Source organism: Peromyscus eremicus, chromosome 9, assembly GCF_949786415.1.
Source record: "Peromyscus eremicus chromosome 9, PerEre_H2_v1, whole genome shotgun sequence".
NCBI classification, from domain to species: domain Eukaryota; kingdom Metazoa; phylum Chordata; class Mammalia; order Rodentia; family Cricetidae; genus Peromyscus; species Peromyscus eremicus.
This window is the reverse complement of record NC_081425.1, coordinates 76,372,815-76,392,388: the sequence shown is the minus strand read 5'-3', so window position 1 is coordinate 76,392,388 and position 19,574 is coordinate 76,372,815. Positions and strand designations below refer to the sequence as shown.

General features: G+C 45.6%; 1 protein-coding gene across 1 annotated transcript; it reads right to left on the bottom strand.

The window, feature by feature from the left end:
• Positions 1-775: 775 nt before the first annotated feature.
• On the bottom strand, positions 776-11,759 carry LOC131919054 (uncharacterized). The gene is made up of 7 exons (XM_059273112.1): positions 11,556-11,759; positions 8,259-8,433; positions 7,008-7,139; positions 6,171-6,354; positions 2,409-2,524; positions 1,377-1,477; positions 776-789 (listed from the first exon to the last, which is right to left on the bottom strand). The coding sequence occupies exons 1-7, from the start codon at positions 11,686-11,688 to the stop codon at positions 776-778; spliced, it is 855 nt and encodes a 284-aa protein (XP_059129095.1). The 5' UTR covers positions 11,689-11,759.
• Positions 11,760-19,574: the final 7,815 nt, after the last annotated feature.

Here is a 19,574-nt window from a genome sequence, read left to right as displayed (position 1 = left end):
ACCATCCACATCCAAAGCCCTGTGTATCCCTGGCTTGGCTGGGAACTCACTATGTAAGCCAAGCTGGGCACACTGAAGTTCTGAAGTTACAGATGGTTCTGGAGCTATAAGAGTGAAACATCACACATGACCTAGAAGCTGATATTAAGAGTGAAGAGTTGGAAACTGTGTGTTTAGAACAACTTGACATCAAGATAGTCTTCCGTGATGGATTTCCCACCACATGAGGAGGGCTAAGGACTCAGTGAGCTTGCCAAATCATGGACATTAAACTGACAGAAAAAGTCTTGCTCACCAACATCTCTACCCTTCACATTATTGTATCCTTTACAAGGAACACATTCTGTTGAATGTCAGGGTTCTCAGTAACTCTTGTCTCAGGTTTTCTGTGTCTCAAGCTCATTCATGATGCTTTCTTTTCTTCAGGAGTACTGAGTCAACAGACCATGGATGTGATGGGGCTGGACCACCTGGAGGTCAGCTGGTGTCTGTCTCACTGGTGAGATCACAGCTGAAAGGGGTGTCTTCATCTGAGGGGGCCTTGACCCTAGGGTGGAGAATGTTGCACAATCAAGCTGACTGCGGCTTCTATGGCTTCCTCTGTTGTCCCTCAAGAGCTGCTGTCAGTGTAGGAAAGGCTATCATACCTAAAGCAGTTTGGCTGGGACACAGCTAGATAAACTTTGAGCCCAGAGCAATACTGACCAGAGAAATCAGTCTTAAGAGTTCAGAATGGGAAATCACATTTTTATTTACAAAAAAAATTACAGTCATTTTACTCAATAGTGCCTTAAAAGGAGCACAATATAAACAGTAAACAGCCTTATCAAAATACCAAACAACAAGAACAAAAGAAAGAACAAATGAATTCAAAACCTCAAACCATAACAAAGAAAACCAAAAACCCAAACCAAACAAAACCCAAACAAAACAATCAAACAAAATAAGTTAAGCTATGCAGCTTGCTTAATTAAAATAATAAGATTAGGTTAATCATGCAACAGACTTTGAAGCACAGACCAACAGCCTGGGGCTGGCCTTGGAAACATGGTAGGAAGGCAGTCACAATTGTAAAAAGCATTTTCAAAGCAAATATAGCCATTCTTCCTTGGAATCTCATAGGATGTCTTCTTCTGAGGAGGCTTCGGTCCAAGGGTGGAGAACACCATGGGTTCAAGTTGTCTGTGCCTTCTTTGGCCTCCTCAGTTCTCTCATAGCTGCTGTGAGAGAAGGAAAGGCAATCAGTCCCAGAAGCAGCCTGCCTGGGCCACAGGCTAGACAAAATCAGGGTCTATTCACACTGGAAGCCAATGTCAAGAGCCCCCAGTCCCCATGAATGCCATGGTTGCAGGGGTTGGAATGCAGTGGTGGCTCACTTGCCTGTGATACTTCCTGCTCCTGCTCCAGCAGCTCTGTCTGCAGGAGGCTCTCATCCTGGGCTGTGACATGTTCCAGCTTGTGGTGCAGATTTTCTGACCTAGAGGAGGAAGGCAGTTAGGGACAGGCCTGGTGGGGACCTGTTATCTCAGCTGTTGAGCCTCTACCAGCTCTAGTCAGCTGGACCGTCCAGCATGATCTTTCAGCTGAGGGCATTCCCTGCATTTCCTAGCAGAGAAATGTCAGCTTATACCTGGGTCTGGGTTTTATTCTCAGCTAAAACCTACTAGAAAATGAACTGAGAACTACACTGTTCTGGGCAAGAAATTCAGCATGTTTTTCCAGTTCTCTAGATACATTGTTGTGAGAAAAAATACCAGTGTCTGATAAACAGTTCAGGGCAGATGTACATGGCCCTGATTAGATACCAGGTGAATGAGCAACCTGGGAAACTGAATGTAGACCCTCTAGAGAGCCTACAAAATAAAAGCAGTGAAGGTTCTGATAAATCCGACAGCACAGAAACCTGCCTGAGTTCAATACCTCAACCCCTAAATAATCTTATGTCCAGTAAAATCTTTTCACAGGAGACAGATGCACAGTGCAGAGAGCCTGTAATCAGCAAGAGTGTGCTGCATGCAGATCTGTCCAAAATAGGAACTTTTCTGTAAAGGTGATGTTCTAAAAGGAAAATAAAGTGACAGGAACACACCCTGTCCTCCAGAAGTATCCCGCCTCTTGCTAGACTGAGGACTACCATAGCGAGATTTATGTGGCGACACAGGGGACACTGAGAAGATACCAGAGAGCTCAGGAGGGAATAAGGGGTACACATTCCCCAGAAACATTAAAGATCAAACATAGTGTTTCCTGGAGAAGTTCTTGTGAACTGGGCTAGCACAATACCCTGAGGTGGTCTTTCCGTGGCTGTGGCTGAGAGCCATCCAGATGGGGAGAATCCCAAAAGGACAGAGATCCAGGGACAGGTGACCTACATCGTTCTAACCACTCCTCCCGGCCTGGACTCCCACCTCATCTCAGAGACACTGAAGTGATGTTGCAGCTTTTCTGCCAAGACCCTTTGCTGGGTGACCAGCTCCTTCTGCTTCAGCAGGTCCTTCAGTCTTTCCTCCAGGTTTTCCTGCTCCTGTGCATTAGAAGATTGTGTTCTCAGTGGACTTTTGCTCACTCACATGGACACATATAAAGTCATGAAAGCACACAAGTACATGTAAGCACACATACAAGCACACTGTAATGCACTAACATGTTTAGTTTCCCAGCTAATACTAATATAAAGAGCAATCACCAGAAATACTATTGAGAAGAAGATTAACTTTTGTTGGATGAGAAACAAACACAGTGAGTATGAGAGATAGGCAGTTCAGACACTGAATTGCCTGTCCTGTAACCTAATGCACAGGCAGGTAGACCTCCGGGGTCCTGGCCCATTAGCCAACCCTGCTTAGGAAGTTCCCCAAGCTGTACAGTATAGGAATTAACCCCAGCACAGAACCACTGCATGGTGGTGGACCAGACCACTGGTCTTGTTCAGTGCTTCCCAGTTGCCCTCAAGGTGAGCAAATTGCTCCAAGAGAAGCTCCCTTTACCACAGACTGCCTCACTTCAGACCCAAAGCAATGAGCTCAGGAAACTAGAAAATCTCCACAACCAGGATGCAAAAGGAACAGTTCCTCCCTGTAAGGTGATCATTTTAGAAGTTTGTATGAGTAACAAAAGGCTGACTAAATCAGAGTCAAATGATATTCCATGGAAGCGCTCAACCACACTGTACTACACTCTTCCAATAATGGACATCTAGATAGTTTCTACTAGAGGCTACTCTGAGGAACACTGCTAAAACTCTGCTGCCCTGTAGCTTCTCTAGAGACATCTACTTCATGTTCTGGATCACTGTGTCACCTGGGGATTGCAGTTCAACCTTCTGAAGAATTGTTTGTGGCTTCTCACTGCGCTATATCATTTTATATGACCAGCAATGTCTGAGGGTTCTCATTTCTCCCAGCCCTCATGAGGCGGATTTTAACTCAGAATGAAGAACTCTGAAGAAAAGCAGTTACTGAGTGCTGCAGGCACAGCACATGGTGACTGCTTCAGACCATCATGACGCTAAGTTGGGTGTGCTGAGACAGCCCCCTTCTCACACCTCAGCATGGCTAGGGGACTTCTGCTGGACTTGGATGCAGAAAGATGCACACTGCAAGTCAGACTCTCTCAACCAATAACATCCAGTCCAAGCTCCACAGCCAAGGTAAACTGAGCCAAGGTTAGGCAAAAGTGGAAAGAAAGTGGTAGCAGGCAATGTGGATGAGGACAAGACAGGGCACAGAGAAGACAAAGTAAGCCACAGACCATTGAGTATGCAGTCACCATTCACTCTGGGCAGAGAAGGGACACAAACTCCCAGCCAGCCAATCCTGCCTCAAAGACACAATGGCCTCAATTTCCTGTACCAAGTTCCTTTGGTTTGCTCCAAGGATTTCCTTGCAGATAAAAGTTTTTGACTCTACATATACTGAAAACCACTGAATTACAGCAGATTTTCTATCCTTTCATTCTAGAGAGCTAGGTGGACATGTAGAAAGATGGGCAAAAGAACACAGAATTTGATAGATGCCAAGTGTGTGGGCACAGTACATTCTCAATAATGTTGGGTCTCCATCATCATTAAAGATGCTTCATGAATAAGTTTGGAGAAATACACACACACACACACACACACACACACACACAAGTTTACACATTCACACACAGAAGCACATACTTGCACTCATAAGCACCCATACTCCCAACACACACAAGCACTTACCCCTACACATACAGGAAACATGGGCACAGAAACACCCATTAACCCACACAAGGTCATAAACACAAACATAAAGGAACACTACTGTAGAAAGAACAGCCAGAATTCACACACACACAGAGGTTCACCCTCTCAGTTGGACAGAAATGCAAACACAGATACACACACACACACACACACACACACACACACTTTCCTGAACATATGGCCAAGAGAGGACTGCTGCCTTGTAGCAGCTTTGCTGCTCTGGGGGAGGTCATGGGTCTTCCCTGCTGTGTACAAGGCTCTTAGATTCAGCCAGCCTCTGCTACCCTGGCCTGCACTCTTTTCCTTCCATAAACTTTATACATCCCAAGACTCATTGATCCAACAGGTTGCAAGTTAATCCATCATAATCTCTTCACTAAACTTACCCTAGCTCCTCCAAGAAGACCTGGATAGCTCAAGTGAAAGAGAGTGACCCATGGTCAACACCCAGGAGGTTGTCAACAGACGACAGTGCATATGATATGAATTCAGCCCAATATCAGTCAGAAAGAGGCCAGTGACATCACCTGCAGTACTTTTCAGGAACACAGCACTCCACACAGCAATGAGAGGGAATCTGTTCTAAGACACAGCCATGCACATGATATAGTCAGCAACACAATGTCAGCAAAGAGATGCACTGTGGGATGCCGTGGTGTGAAGTCAATGAGAGAATCCAGACATTTCCTGTTGTGTTAGGTTTGTGTAGTGACAAGGAAGAAGTCTAATTTTATATTTAAAATACCTGTATTGTTTGATTTTTTTATTTATTAAAAAACACATGTATACCAAAGCAATAAAAGTATATAAACACAACAGAAAGCAATTTAAACTTACTACAATTACATGAGACAAGACAAAAGGTCCCCCTAGGGAAGAAGGGAGACAGAGTGCTGGCCAGCCAGAATGGCCCAAACAGAAATTTTTAGGTTCATTGAATGACCTGGGCTCAAGGGAACAAGGGAGTGAGCAACAGATGACAACATAGGATTTCATTATGTAGCCTCTGAACACACACATATGCACACATTTACACATGCCTGCATAGATCACACACCGACCACAGAAATCAAAAGTGAGCAGAAAACGAGGAAGGGTACATAGTATTGAGTGAACAACTGAATTTAGACTATGCACATCACATGTTTCAGCAGAGACTTACAACACAGCTATCTGTCACTTGGGAACTAAAAATTCCTAGAGAGAGCACACAGCTTAGTCAAACTATGTTGAAGTGATTGGAGAAAATGTTCTCTTGAAGCCTCAAATCAGTCACTCCAACCCTCAGGCTGTCAAAGTCCTCCCACATCTATGGTCATTCAGTCAGCTCCAGACTGGAAACTCCAGGAGGGGAGAACTGTCCAGCAACACCCACAAAAAACAGGCTGACAAGCTGATACTCAGGCCTCTGACAGTATGAACCAAGAGTTAAGCTAAGGGAAGAGAGCACATTGGGATGTAGGAAGAAAGGAGAAGACCACATGCCACCCCAAAATTGACCCCAAAATGAGAACTACTCACTTTGCACTGGCCCTGGGCTCTAATTCTTACAAGCTGTTTCCTACCTGTGATCTCACATGACATCTGCAAAGCAAATGAGCCACAGGCCACTGACCTAATCAATGAGAGCTCTGTGATATTCTCCAAGTAGCTCTCTGCATAGCAGACTGGTAACATAATAACATGTAGGTGTGTTAGAGCTGACTGACCCATCTCTCTGAATGTACTGTAGGTTCTAGTAGAGCAGGAGGGTTTGTTTGCCAATCATCCAGTATCTTGAAAGAGGCTAACTCTACAGAGAGACTTGTGAATGATCACAGAAATGAACAATTGGATGGTATGGAGTTGGGATTCTGGATGGGTGGGTGGACGGTTACATGGGAGTCTCTATGTCTATGGTTGGACAGTTGGGCAGCCTGCCCCTAGTGCCTCAGCCTACCTGCTGCTGCTCAGCACAGGGGTCACAGATCTTCTCATGGGCCTCCTTCAAGAGCTTCTTCACCTCCTCACAGGTCTTTTGCAGTTCAATCTGCTCTTTCCACAGCTGTATGTTCTGGATCCTCAACACACGAACACTCTTCTTTAGGTGATTGCACTCTCGTAGGAACCGGCCATGCAGGTAACTGAACCACCAAAGAAAGAAATGCTGAGCTTCAGAGAGGCTGCATTTGCCATCTCTACTTCTAATGCCACTAACCCTGAAAAGTCGGAGGCCCCGGACAGCCCAAGAATGGAGCTCTCAGTAGCCAAGTCAGCCTTACTCAGAGGCAGGCCAAATCCAGAGAATAACCAAATTCCCGATAGATTCAAAGTACTTCTGAAAACCCTGGTACCAAAAGGGATCCTGTGCCTCTGAGAACAGGGTGCAGCCCACACCTGTGCTTAACTGTTCATGGTCTTGGGAAAGCATCAGCAGGTAGAGGGCAAACACTCTCTGAAGGAGGGCAGAAGTCCCAACCAGAATAAATTCTCTCTACAGAGCCCAGGCAAACCAGATCTGTGAAGCTCCAACTAGAGCCCTGGAGGCCCTGGGCTTCAGGACATCCCCTTCATGATGCAAAGGATATTCCTATCTAAGGGCTCCCAGGGCTGAACAATGATGGGAGGGCCTCAATGTTTTTCCACACTTAGCAAAACGGAGTCCAAGAGGCAGAAATCCAAGGGTCACAAAAAAGGATGCTGGCTAAGAGGCACACAGGCTAGAACCAGAGCCTTCACTTTGAGTCAAGGACCAAGAAAGGCAGAAACAGTCCCTCCCAAGCTAGTAGGCACTTACCTAAAGTATTCAGTCTCCTCAATCAGCCCCTTGCACTTGTTCAAGGCATCACTAATCTCCATGGGCAATTTCTGGAGAGCTGACATCACCTGCTTGTGTTCCATTTCAAGCATCTCGAGTTCAAAATTTAGCCTGTGGTAGGGCATGGACCCAGGAGGGAAAATCCCATGAACACAGGCCAAAAAGAACACATGAAAGAAGCTGTGCCATGGACTACCCCAGTCCAGTGAATGCCAAAGCTTGGCACTTAAACAGTGGGACCTCCTGGTGCTTATTAAACATCCTATCCTGTCCCCAGGACAGAACAGCCAGGAGGTCTAAGGGGAGGAATCCAATGATGCATGAGCACCCACAGTGGGCTTGGAACTATAGATAAGCGCTCTAAGACGTTCCCAGGAGTCTGTGTCACATATGTGGACTCACCAGAAACCTATGGAGACATTCTCCTGTCTTAAGAACAAGGATTCTCATTCCTGGGTGTCTATTGCTACATAGAGGACCAGAGCACACAATCAGTATTTCCAGGAGGGAGCCCCAACTTCAGGATGGTTTTGTAAACTTCACATGTGATTCGAATGTTCTACCAAGGTGAGCACAGAGCTCAAAGTGGGATTCCCTGGCCTCAGCAGTGTCATCATCTGGAAGCTATGTTAAATCTTCAGACCATGCCCTCAGACTCTCAGGAACACACACACACACACACACACACACACACACACACACACACACACACCCCACATGAAATCAGGATGCCCAAGAAATATTGGCATGTGGCATTGTCACAAAGTATAAGAAGACCAGAGGGGAGCAGTGATGAGCTCCAGGCCTTCCAGCCACACCCTGAGGTGGATGAATGGACCAGGCCCCTCCAGCTGCTGCCAGGAGCTTTCAGCACACGGTCATCTGCTGGTCAAGCACAGAGACTCAACACAAACTCACCACACCTAGCATCACCCACAAGCCACACCTGTCAAGACCTCTTGAAATGCATGATGAGAGCTCACACACTACTGTCCCTATCCTCAGATTGTGATTCAAGCCACAGGCTCTGCTTTTCATTTGGAGGAAGCAGACAAGCCTGCGTCCCCATCTCACTCCTACCCAGGCTCCAAGTTCTGCGTTTCAAAAAAACTCATGAAAATTAGTTTAGGCAACAGGACACCATGGTGTTTCACCCTCCTGTTCCTCAGGAATCCTGGGCTTGATACTGTGGTGTCATGATGGCCAGCAGAGAACTGGGAATAAAACTACCTGTTGTTCAAATCCTTGTTTGTGTAATTGGCCAGGATTCCACGCAGCTCATTTCTCTCACATTCCATATCATGTAGACGAATGGTGAGTTTCTCTAGTTTTTTCATTTCCTGCACCTGCTCCTGCTCCTGCTCAGTGAAGGTGGAGAGTTGGGATGGTGCTTCCCGAGTAGTCCCTGCAGGTAGACAAAGACAAATGAACTTGTATTCTAGAATGGCATAGGACCAGGAGAGTCCATGCTGAGTCCCAAGATGAAGCCTAAGGAAGAGAAAATGCAAGGAACCCAGTGAAGCTTCCAAACAGCAGGGCAGCTATCCTCAAACTGGAGCCCATGAGCTCTGTCTCTGTTCTCAAGCACTGTGGATAATCATGTGCCTCCCTCCTTATTGCAGCCCTCTCATCTTGGAAGGCCTAAGTAAGCCCAGCCAAGTAGAATTGGAGGACAGTGTCAGGTCATATCTGATGTGATGCAAGTAAGTCCTGTTGTCCCTAGAGCTTAGCAGCACCAAGTCCTGATCACATGAGTCCAGCACCAAAGCATCTGTATATCTGCTGTGTGTCCAGGGGAGTTTCTTCAATTCCTATAGGAATCATATTCCCATGGAAACTGAAGAAATCCACTGGGATGAAGTGCAGCCACACCCTACCCAGAGAGAGACATCTCAGCAGTCAATCTGCTCCTCCTGCCCTTCTTTGCCTCTAAGAATGTAATGAAAGAATTCCCAGCTGCAGCCTGGACAATTCATGGCTCTCCAGAAACTAACCATCAGAAACTCTTGACTCTGGGTCTGCTCTTTAGAAAGCCAGAGAAGCTGGATTGGCCCATTGTTACTCAGAAAACCCCTGCTGCTGAGCTCTACAACCAGAAATCTCAGTTCAAGTTCACTTCCTCCAGCACACTTCTCTAACTCTGCTCAGGAGTCACTGTGCCTTAGACAGAACCATCTATTTCTCCAGGTTTGACACTGAGGCCAGCTTCCTTCTTCCTCTCTTTGGTCTCTCCATGTTCTCCATTCTCTCTCCCAAGCAGCCTGCTCAGTCTTGCCAACATGTCTATGAGAACTGAATGAATAACCCACAGCCATTGGTGTTACCACAACATGAGTGACATCATAGAGATTACCAAGGACTCTCCAGGATAGAATAGAATCACCATAGAAGGGATGATTAGGGTCACCTCCAGCAGACCTCACTTATCCATTAACTAGCTCTTCTTCAGTTCACCAAAAGTCATGTTGCCATTCCCAGGAGCCTTCCCAGAAACACAAGGGAAGACCTTCAACACCTCCTCCTTACAAAGCCAGAGATCTCTTTCTGTTTCATTAGAGTATAATCACTACTTCATGTATGGGAAGATGAAGACTCACTTCAAAATACATCCCAGGAAATGACTGGCCCCTTGTTGAGATCCCCAAACAATAACATGAGAAATAAAGTTTGCTAAATAACACGAGAAGTAAAGGTCAGGATGGAGGAGAGGAAAGATCAGTCCCCTGATGTCAACAAGCACATTGTGCAGGATCCACCAGGCTGTTACTGTATGTGGGTGTGGTGGGAGCTTATGGGTGTCCTGTCAGAACAAAGAAATGTCCCTTAGTTAGTGAGAAAAATTTCCCTGAATCATCAGTACAATAAATTCCAGCCAACACAATATTAGCCAATGTGTGATCAACTAGTGACATGTCAGGCTGGAGATGCTAAGAACTGGGGTTCTCCAGGTGAGCCCTGAGACAAAAAGAGCAAACACTCCCATTAATTGTCCATTCCTGCACTCAAGTTTGAGGAAAGATGAATGGCTAGAGGCAGGCCAGACACAGATATGTAAGGGCAAATGTGTTACAGTCATGGGAGAGTATGTAGTGTGTCACTGCTATGTTGCTTCACCTAGAGCTACACAAAGACTAATTTCTTGATCTGGAGCCACCTGTGACAATGCACATGCCCTTAGGAAGGAAATGGGCACAGCCAGCTTAAAGAATACTCATCGGAGCATGTGAAGGGCAGGCAAAGAACACAGGAGACATATTATTAGGGTTCATTTGCTCTAGACCCTTCCCAGAGCCACAGTTCACACTTGTGAATTTCCTGGCAGTCCTGAAATGAGGAGCTAGCACCATGTTCAGCCTGGATTGCAAATTCTTCAGAAGACTGGACTCTGGATTCAGAAGTGTACTTGGTGGACCCCAGAACAAATGATTGATGTGGGGTAAACCATGTCCATTCAGATATTATATCACACTGACAAACAATTTAGACAAAGTTAAGTATCTCAGTAATTCCCTATTCTAGAAGTCAAAGCACAGTACCTGCCCTATGCACCACCTCATCTCAGTCAAACCTGACACACTGAAGGATGCTCAGGAAGTAACTGGAAGATGAGACTTTGCTCTAGCAGCTTCTCAAAGACAAGACTTGAGTCTCCCCCTCTGTGGATGTCAGTTCTCCCATCTCTCTATAGGGAGGAGGATGTCTCAGAAGTCAGAAGGTTTCCTCTGTCTCCCTAGACAATGTGACCCAGGGTGCATCCTCCTAGGGCTTATTCACGGCTACAGAGAATGCACTGTAGCTTCAGAGCCCTCAGCCAAGTGCTTTGAAAAACCAGGAGAAAATTGCTACTGTCACACTCAGGTAGTGTATGGATGCCTACCTCACTTACTATATGCTTCAGACTGTCATGATAATGGGGAAGCCATGAAGGGGCAGAACAAGGTCACCAGATTCACAAAGCAGTCCTTAATGATAGTCCAAGACACCCAGAGCTGGCAGGATGGAGACAGTATCCGTCCAGGTACACTAAATCTAACAGCTCTCAGGCTGAACTGCAGACCTGTGTGCCATCAACAATTGGTAACTCAGAAACCTCAGGGACCCTTGAAAGACAGCAGCACTTGGTGGCTCCTGCCCTGCTAGTGGCTGTGATTTCAAGTATGAGAACCTCAGGCTTTGCCAGGGTACTCTCCTTTCCCTATTATTACTGGCACATAACTACAGGACTCCAGTATGTGTGTAGCAGGGGTTGGGGGAGACACAGTTATGGTACAGAAATCTCATTAACTCCTCTGTGCCTCCTTCCCCACTCAGAGTGAAAGCAGATGGTACCCAGCAAAGCAGCTAAAGCCTTGTCAATTCCTAAATCTGTCAAACTAACCATCATGGATCCTTGATCTGGGTCTGCTCTGTAGGAACCCAGAACAGGATAGGCCTTTTCCTTCCCACAAGTTCCCAGCTCTTGAGCCCTAGCTCTGGAAAGCTCAAGACCATCACATCCAGAAAGCTGCCCAGCCCTACTGGACTCACCGTGTCTTTCCCAGCACCAGAGATTTCTCCATGTTTTCCAGTGAGACCTAGGGCCTGCTTCCTTCTTCCTTGCTCTGGTCTCTCCATGCTGTGTATTGTCTCTCTCAACTAGACGCCTCAGTCTTGACCACATCTCTGTAGGTGAAACTTACAGCACTGAACTAATGTCCTAAGCTCACGTGGTGTTGCTACAACACTAGTGACATCACGGTATTCCAAGAGCTCTCCAGGATACAGTAGAATTCCAGAGAAAAGACTGCTGATGTCATGGGGCACAGCGTTTGCTTCCTTGCTGATTCTTCCTCAAATGACCAGAAGCTGAGGTTTCTTTCCAGGAGTCTGTGCTGTGACACAGGGAAGGGAAGGGAAGGGAAGGGAATGGAAGGGAAGGGAAAGGGAAGGGAAAGGGAAAGGAAAGATAAGGGAAAGGGAAGGGGAAAAGGGAAGGGGAAAAGGGAAGGGGAAAGGGAAGGGGAAAAGGGAAGGGGAAAAGGGAAGGGGAAAAGGGAGGGAAGGGGAAAAGGGAGGGAAGGGAAAAAGGGGGAAGGGAAAAAGGAAGGGAAGGGAAAAAAGGAGGGAAGGGAAAAAGGGAAGGGAAAAAGGGAAGGGAATGGAAAGGGAAGGGAAAAGGGAAGGGGAAAAGGGAAGGGGAAAAGGGAAGGGAAAAAGGGAGAGAAGGGAAAAAGGGAGGGAAGGGGAAAAGGGAGGGAAGGGAAAAAGGGAAGGAAGGGAAAAAGGGAAGGGAAAAAGGGAAGGGAATGGAAAGGGAAAGGGAAGGGAAAGGGAAGGGAAAAAGGGAGGGAAGGGGAAAAGGGATGGAAGGGAAAAAGGGAGGGAAGGGAGAAAGGGAGGAAAGGGAAAAAGGGAGGGAATGGAAAAAGGGAGGGAAGGGAAAAAGGGAGGGAAGGGAAAAAGTGAAGGGAAAAAGGGAAGGGAAAAAAAGGGAAGGGAAAAAAGGGAAGGGAAAAAGGGAAGGGAAAAAGGGAGAGAAGGGAAAAAGGGAGGGAAGGGAAAAATGGAGGGAAGGGAAAAAGGGAAGGGAAAAAGGGAAGGGAAAAAGGGAAGGAAAAGAAAAAGGGAGGGAAGGGAAAAAGGGAGGGAAGGGAAAAAAAGGGACGGGAAAAAAAGGAAGGGAAAAAAGGGAAGGGAAAAAAGGGAAGGGAAAAAAGGGAAGGGAAAAGGGAAGGGAAAAATGGAAGGGAAAAAGGGAAGGGAAAAGGGAAGGGAAGGGAAGGGAAGGGAAGGGGAAGAGGGGACGGGGAAGGGGGATGGGGGATAAAGGGGAAGGGGTGAGGAAGGGGAAGGGGTGAAAAAGGGGAAGGGGAGAAAGGGGAAGGGGGAGGAAGCGGAAGGGGGAGAAAGGGGAAGCGGGGAGGAATGGGAAGGGGGAGGAAGGAAAAGGGGGAGGAAGGGGAAGGGGGAGGAAGGGGAAGGGGAAGAGGGGAAGAAGGGGAAGGGGGAAGAAGGGGAAGGGGGGAGGAAGGGGGAGGGGGGAAAAAGGGGGAGGGGGGAGGAAGGAGAAGGAGAGAGGAATGGGGAGGGTGGAGAAAGAGGAAGGGGGGAGGAAGGGGAAGGGGGAGGAAGAGGAAGGGGGAGGAAGGGGAAAGGGAAGGGGGTAGGAAGGGGAAGGGGAAGGGGGAAGAAGGGGAATGGGGGAAGAAGGGGAATGGGGGAAGAAGGGGAAGGGGGAGGAAGGGGAAGGGGGGAGGAAGGGAGAGGGGGACGAAGGGGGAGGGGGACGAAGTGGGAGGGGAGAGGAACGGGAAGGGGGAAGGGGGAGTAAGGGGAAGGGGGGCGGAAGGGGAAGAAGGAGGGAGGAAGGGAAAGAAGGAGGGAGGAAGGGAAAAGAGGGAAGAAGGGAAAGGAGGAAAGTGAAAGAAGGGAAGGGAAGGGAAGAAGGCAGGGAAGCTCCTCCTCCTTCCAAAGCTAGAGATTTCTCTCTGCTTCATTAGAATCTTTTCACTACTTCACCCATGAGAAGTTGAAAGCTCATTTATAAACACTGACAATAGTTGGCCCTTCCCATCCTATGGGGAGGCTACTCATTACCCCCGCATTTCCCCAGAATACTCTTGAGTAGGAGCAGTAGCAAATATTACTTAGAAGTATAGACATCGAAGAAACAGAAAGTAAATACAGAATAACCTCCAGGGGGCCTGGCTGTCTCTGCCCTAGGGTATTAAAGGAATGCCAAGGGGTGGAGCAAAAGACCTCCCTGCAGCACAGCCAAGTGCAGACCATCTCAGACACCTGCACTCAGGCCCGTGGTCCAATCATCCTCTCTATGCAGACCTGCTGGGTAAAGCCACTAGGAAACCTGTAAATGGACTCTAATACCATTCTAATATCCATACCCAATAATATGAGATATAAAGCATGCCAAGAATTGGTCAGGATTATGTAGAGGAGGAGAGTTGAGTCTCCTGAAGTAAACAAGTGCTTAGAGAAGGGTAAGGTTAAGGGAAGGTGGCCATTGGGAATTTGTAGGTGAACTGAGACGCTTATGAGACACAAATTGTTCTAGAATGTCCTCTCTACATGGTGTGTTAGTCAGGGCTCTGTAGCACAACAGAAGTTATAAAATGAATCTCTCTATTTTGAAAAGGGATTTGTTATAATGACTTACAGGCTGTACTCTGGCTAATCCAACAATGGCTGGCTATGAGTGGAAAGTCCAAGAATCCAGTAGTTGCTCAGTCTACAAGTCTGGATGTCTCAGCTGTCTGCAGTCTATGCTGTACTCTCAAAATGTATGCTCTAATGCCAGTGAAGGAATGGATGTGCTAAGAAGGTGGAGGAATCAGAGAAAGAGGAAAAGCTTCCTTCATCCAGGTCCTTCTATATGCATTCAGCAGAAAGCATGGTCCAGATTATATCGCAATTAAAGTTCTGAATTAAAGGTGTGACTTCCTACCTCAAAGATCTAGACTAGAAATAGATATTCCTACTTCAAATGAAGCAGAAATGGCCCACAGCTGTGCCCTCTATTTTCTGGGTGTTAGTTGACCTTAGATGTAGTCACACTGACAACCAAGAACAGCCATCACAGTTGTATTCTCCTGTTCACTGATACTCATGAGCAAATGACTTAGAGAGTGAAAGGAAGGACTGATGATGATCAAACATCACATCTGCATCACTTGTAGATCTCATGTCATCATGATGTTCAGTGGCCTTTTTATGACCATGGATGGCTAAAATAGGATGAAATGCCAGTCTGTGGTTTCTTGGGTAGGAGGGATCAACTAGAAAACCAGTTACAAAAGAATCTGGTCTAGCTCTACAATTGAAGATATGAAATCAAATAATTATGTTATGTCTGGTAGGAAGTGTGTTAGAAAAGGGTCCAAGAGGCAGAAAATGGGTACTCTTTAAAGAAATAGGAAGAAAGCAAACACACTGGACCTGTCAGAAAGAGTGGGCTGTCAGAAGGAGCCTGTGGATTTGGACTTGAACTCCTCCAGGCCACATCTTGCTTACTCCATGCATTCTGAGAAAGGAAAAAACTCCTACTGAAGAAAGGAGAACCCTGGGAAGACATCTGTGGGGTCTTCATTATAAATAACAGCTAGCAGCCTCCTACTGTTTTCTAAGCAAAAACGATTTATTAAGAATTGAAGTATCTCTGGTAGTCAAAGAGGCAGGATTTGGAGACAGCAGCAACAGGAAACAAATCATACCCCAGAGTTAAATCATGTTACAGAGCTCACCCCTGGCACTAGCATGATGAGCATGCAGTATGTGACACCAAGAATATTGTCTTTGTGCCTGGTGCTGGTTTAGAAGTTTTCAAAATCTATGGCTCCGAAAATGGGATACAGCCTTCCAGAAATCATCAAGCAGAATGGGCCCTTCCATTTCTTTGGAACATAAGCTTATAAGGGGCAGGAATTCTGATGGGAGCTCCTCCACCAAAACACTGCACGGATGGCCAAAAGTGCTGTCAACCATCAGCTACTCCCTATGTCTACGCTGCAGCCTCCAGAAGGGACTTCAATAGCCAAATTTATCAACTTTTCCTTTGTGGCTTGTGTGATTGTCACTCATTTTAAAGAGAGTTACATTTTCCAACATAAATTCTTTGTAATTATTCTTCACACATTAAAATTTCACTTTGGGCATAGAATTCTATTCATAGAGGATCAATTTTCTTTGCAGTAGGCTGAAGTTAATGTTTTCCCCTTTATGGCTTGCTATGATGGCTAATCTTGGCTGTCTACTTGACACGTAGTTCAAGATTTGACTTCTTCAGACTAGCTTGCAGGTATGCTTCTTGGGCATTTTCTTGATTGCTAATTGATGGAGCAGGGCTCAGTCCTATGTGGGTAGCAGCATCTCTGGTATGTGAACCTGGGCCATAGAGGAAAGGTAGCTGAGCAGAGCAGTGAGCCGCATTCTTCTGTGGTTTCAAGCCCCTGTTTTGGGATCATGCCTTGGCTTCCCTTGATGATGGACTGTAACCTGAGAGGTGAATAAACCCTTTACTTTCCCAGATTGGCTTCTGGATATTTATTAGAGCTTCAGAAAGCTAACTAGAACGTTTGACATATCCTTAGGGCATGCTCTGTTGGCCCATCCTTTTCATTGCGGCCTGTAGCCTCTTCTTTCACCAATTACAAAGTTTAGGGACACTGCATCTGTTGCAATACCCAGTCTACCAATCTCACCCACTGCTTACATAACTCTATAAAATATTTTTTTATTTTTTGTCACCGTATGACGTATTTCTCGCTAATATGGCATGCTCCCATACTTTTACCTATTAAAAAGTACCTCTGGATGTTCCTGCACTTTCTGCTCTATAAATTATCCCACTCCATGTGAGATGGAAATCATACCAAGCACTCTGCGTGTCAAGAAGACCTGAGACTGGATAGGCCAGGGTCCACAGGGAAAATCAAATACTACTGTTCTGCTTAAGGAACATAGCAATAAAATGACTCCTAACAATATTCTGCTGTACTCATAGATAATGCCTTTCTCAGCCCTCATCAGAGCAGCGCCCTCCTGCGGCAGATGGGAACAAATACAGAGACTCTCAGCTAGAGCATATGCAGAGAGGAAGAGATCCTGGAAACTCAACTCTAAACAGGACATCTCCACTCAAACTCCTCCCATCAGGACTTAGGGAACCCTGTGGAAGAGGAGGTGAAAAGAGTCCCACAGCATACTGCAGATGGTGAGACCATGGTCCATCAACTGAGGGGAAGCACAGATGTGGAGTGGGGCCAGACTAACCCTGAGAAGAGCTGCACTGCATGTGTTTCACAGGGCAGAGCTGGAGAGGGAGGAATGCCCCATCCATCTGGATTCCAGAAGATCACATGAGTACCAGATGCTGGACATTGGGCTGTAGGATTTGGATTATTATAGCTGGATTTTGGTATTGTTATCATCTTAAAATTTTTGTGCTCCAGCTCTTCTCTTGTGGAATAAGAAAATATCTAATTTTTTGTTTGTTTTACCAGACCCAATTAATAAACTTTTGTTTTATTTGTTTTTTAGAGACCTTGTACTTTTGAGTTGTTGTAATTTTTAAAGATTGTGGGATTTTTAAAACTTATACTGTGTTTTATATTATGATATTATCATAAGAATTTGGGGAACAAAAATAAATGGTTATGATGTTCAAGTGATGTGTGTATGTGTGTGTGTGTGTGTGTGTGTGTGTGTGTGTGTGTGTGTGTATGTGTGTTATGCTGACAAGGAATAGAAACTCCTAGCTAAGTTTATCTCTCAACTTGAAGCAGCATAGCAACAATGGAAATGAGAATTTCAGTATAGAACCTGCATGGATCAGAAGGCACATTAATCACAGAGAAATTTTCTTTCATAGTTTTACATTATTATACTGGATAAACATTTTCTGTATTACAATAAGTTTACATCATGTGTAATTTGTATTTGATAATAACTTTTATGGCCTGACCACTTAGGGTTGGATAACCTATGAAGGGATTTTTTGCTAGGAAAGGTTAATTTTCTCACCTAGATTTTTGAAATATTGTGGGCACCACTTCCCTGTCATATATAAAAGAAAGTACCTAGGAAATAAGATTAAGTTTAAAATTTTCGTTGAAACATATTTCATGCTATTATATAAAATAGTGGGTTTTTTAAATTTTATTGGATAATTTAATTTAATTTTACATATCAGCCCCGGATTACCCTGGCCCCCCTCCCATTCCAATCTCATCCAGGGCAAGTACTCCCCTGGGGATTGAGTTCAACCTGGTAGATTCAGTTCAAGCAGGTCCAATCCCCTCCTTCCAGGCTGAGCTAAGCGCCAGGTTCCAAACAGCCAACTCATGCACTGAGGACAGGTCCCAGTCCCAGTGCCTGGGTGTCCTCCCAAACAGTTCAAGTTAATCAACTGTCTCACTTATCTAGAGGGCTCCTCAGCTATTGGTTCATAGTTCATGTGTTTCCATTCGTTTGGCTATTTGTCCCTGTGCTTTTTCCAACCTTGGTCTCAGCAGTTCTCGCTAATACAAACCCTCCTCTTTCTCGCCAATTGGACTCCTGGAGCTCCTCCACCCGGGGCCTGGCCATGGATCTCTGCATCCGGTTCCTTCAGTCATTGGATGAGATTTCTAACATGACAATTAGGGTGTTTGGCCATCCTATCACCAGAGTAGGTCAGTTCGGGCTTTCTCTCACCCATTGACAGTAGTCTATTGTGGAGGTATCTTTGTGGATTTCTGTAGACCTCTCTAGCACTTTGCTTCTTCATACTCTCATGTGGTCTTCATTCATCATGATCTCTTATTTCTTGTTCTCCCTCTCTGTTCTTAATCCAGCTGAGATCTCCCACTCCCCAAAGTTCTCTTTCCCTAGAACCTTGCCCTTCATTACCCCCAATCACGTCCAGGTTGTTCATGTAGATCTCATCCATTTCTCTGTCATTGGGCGATCCCTCTGTCTTTCTTAGAGTCCTGTTTTCTAGGTAACCTCCCTGGAGTTGTGAGTAGCAGTCTAGTCACCTTTGTTTTACATCTAGTATACTCCTAGGAGTGAGTACATATCATGTTTGTCTTTCTGTGTCTGGGTTACCTCACTCAGGATGATTTTTTTCTACATCCATCCATTTAGCTGCAAACCTCATGATGTCATTGTTTTTCTCTGCTGAGTAGTATTCCATTGTATATATGTACCACATTTTATTTATCCATTCTTCAGTTGAAGGGCATCTAGGTTGTCTCCAGGTTCTGGCTATTACAAACAAGGCTGATACGAACAAAGCTGAGCAAGTGCCCTTGTGGTATAATTGAGCATTCCTTGGGTATATGCCCAAGAGTGGTATTGCTGGGTCTTGGGGAAGACTGAGTCTCAATTTTCTGAGAAAGCACCATATTGATTTCCAAAGTGGTTGTCCAAGCTTGCATTCCCACCAGCAGTGGAGGAGAGTTCCCCTAGCTCCACATCCTCTCCAGCATAAGCTGTCTTCAGTGTTTTTGATCTTAACCATTCTGACAGGTGCAAGATGGTATCTCAGAGTCGTTTTGATTTACATTTCCCTGATAATTAGGGATGTTGAGCAATTCCTTAAATGTCTTTCAGTCATTTGAGCTTCCTCTGTTGAGAATTCTCTGTTTAGTTCTATAGCCCATTTCTTAATTGGAATGTTGGGCATTTTGATGTCTAATTTCTTGAGTTCTTTATATATTCTGGATATCAGCCCTCTGTCAGATGTGGGGTTGGTGAAGACCTTTTCCCATTCTGTAGGCTGTCGCTTTGCCTTGTTGACTGTATCCTTTGCTCTACAAAACCTTCTCAGTTTCAAGAGGTCCGTCCCATTGATTGATTGTTTCTCTCAGTGTCTGAGCTACTGGTGTTCTATTTAGGAAGTGATCTCCTATGCCAATGCGTTCAAGACTACTTCCTACTTTCTCTTCTATCAGGTTCAGAGTAGCTGGATTTATGTTGAGGTCTTTGATCCACTTGACTTAAGTTTTGTGCACTGTGACAGATATGGATCTATTTGCAGCCTCTACATGTTGATATCCAGTTATGCCAGCA

Bases quoted from the DNA above. Each gene is read 5' to 3' on its own strand.
- LOC131919054 (XM_059273112.1), bottom strand. From the start codon at position 11,688: ATGTGGTCAAGACTGAGGCGTCTAGTTGAGAGAGACAATACACAGCAT. The intron at 8,434-11,555 runs GTGAGTCCAGTA...GTCTACCTGCAG, and splicing joins CTGGTGCTGGGAAAGACACG to GGACTACTCGGGAAGCACCA. The intron at 1,478-2,408 runs GTGGGAGTCCAG...TTCCTCCTCTAG, and splicing joins TTCAGTGTCTCTGAGATGAG to GTCAGAAAATCTGCACCACA.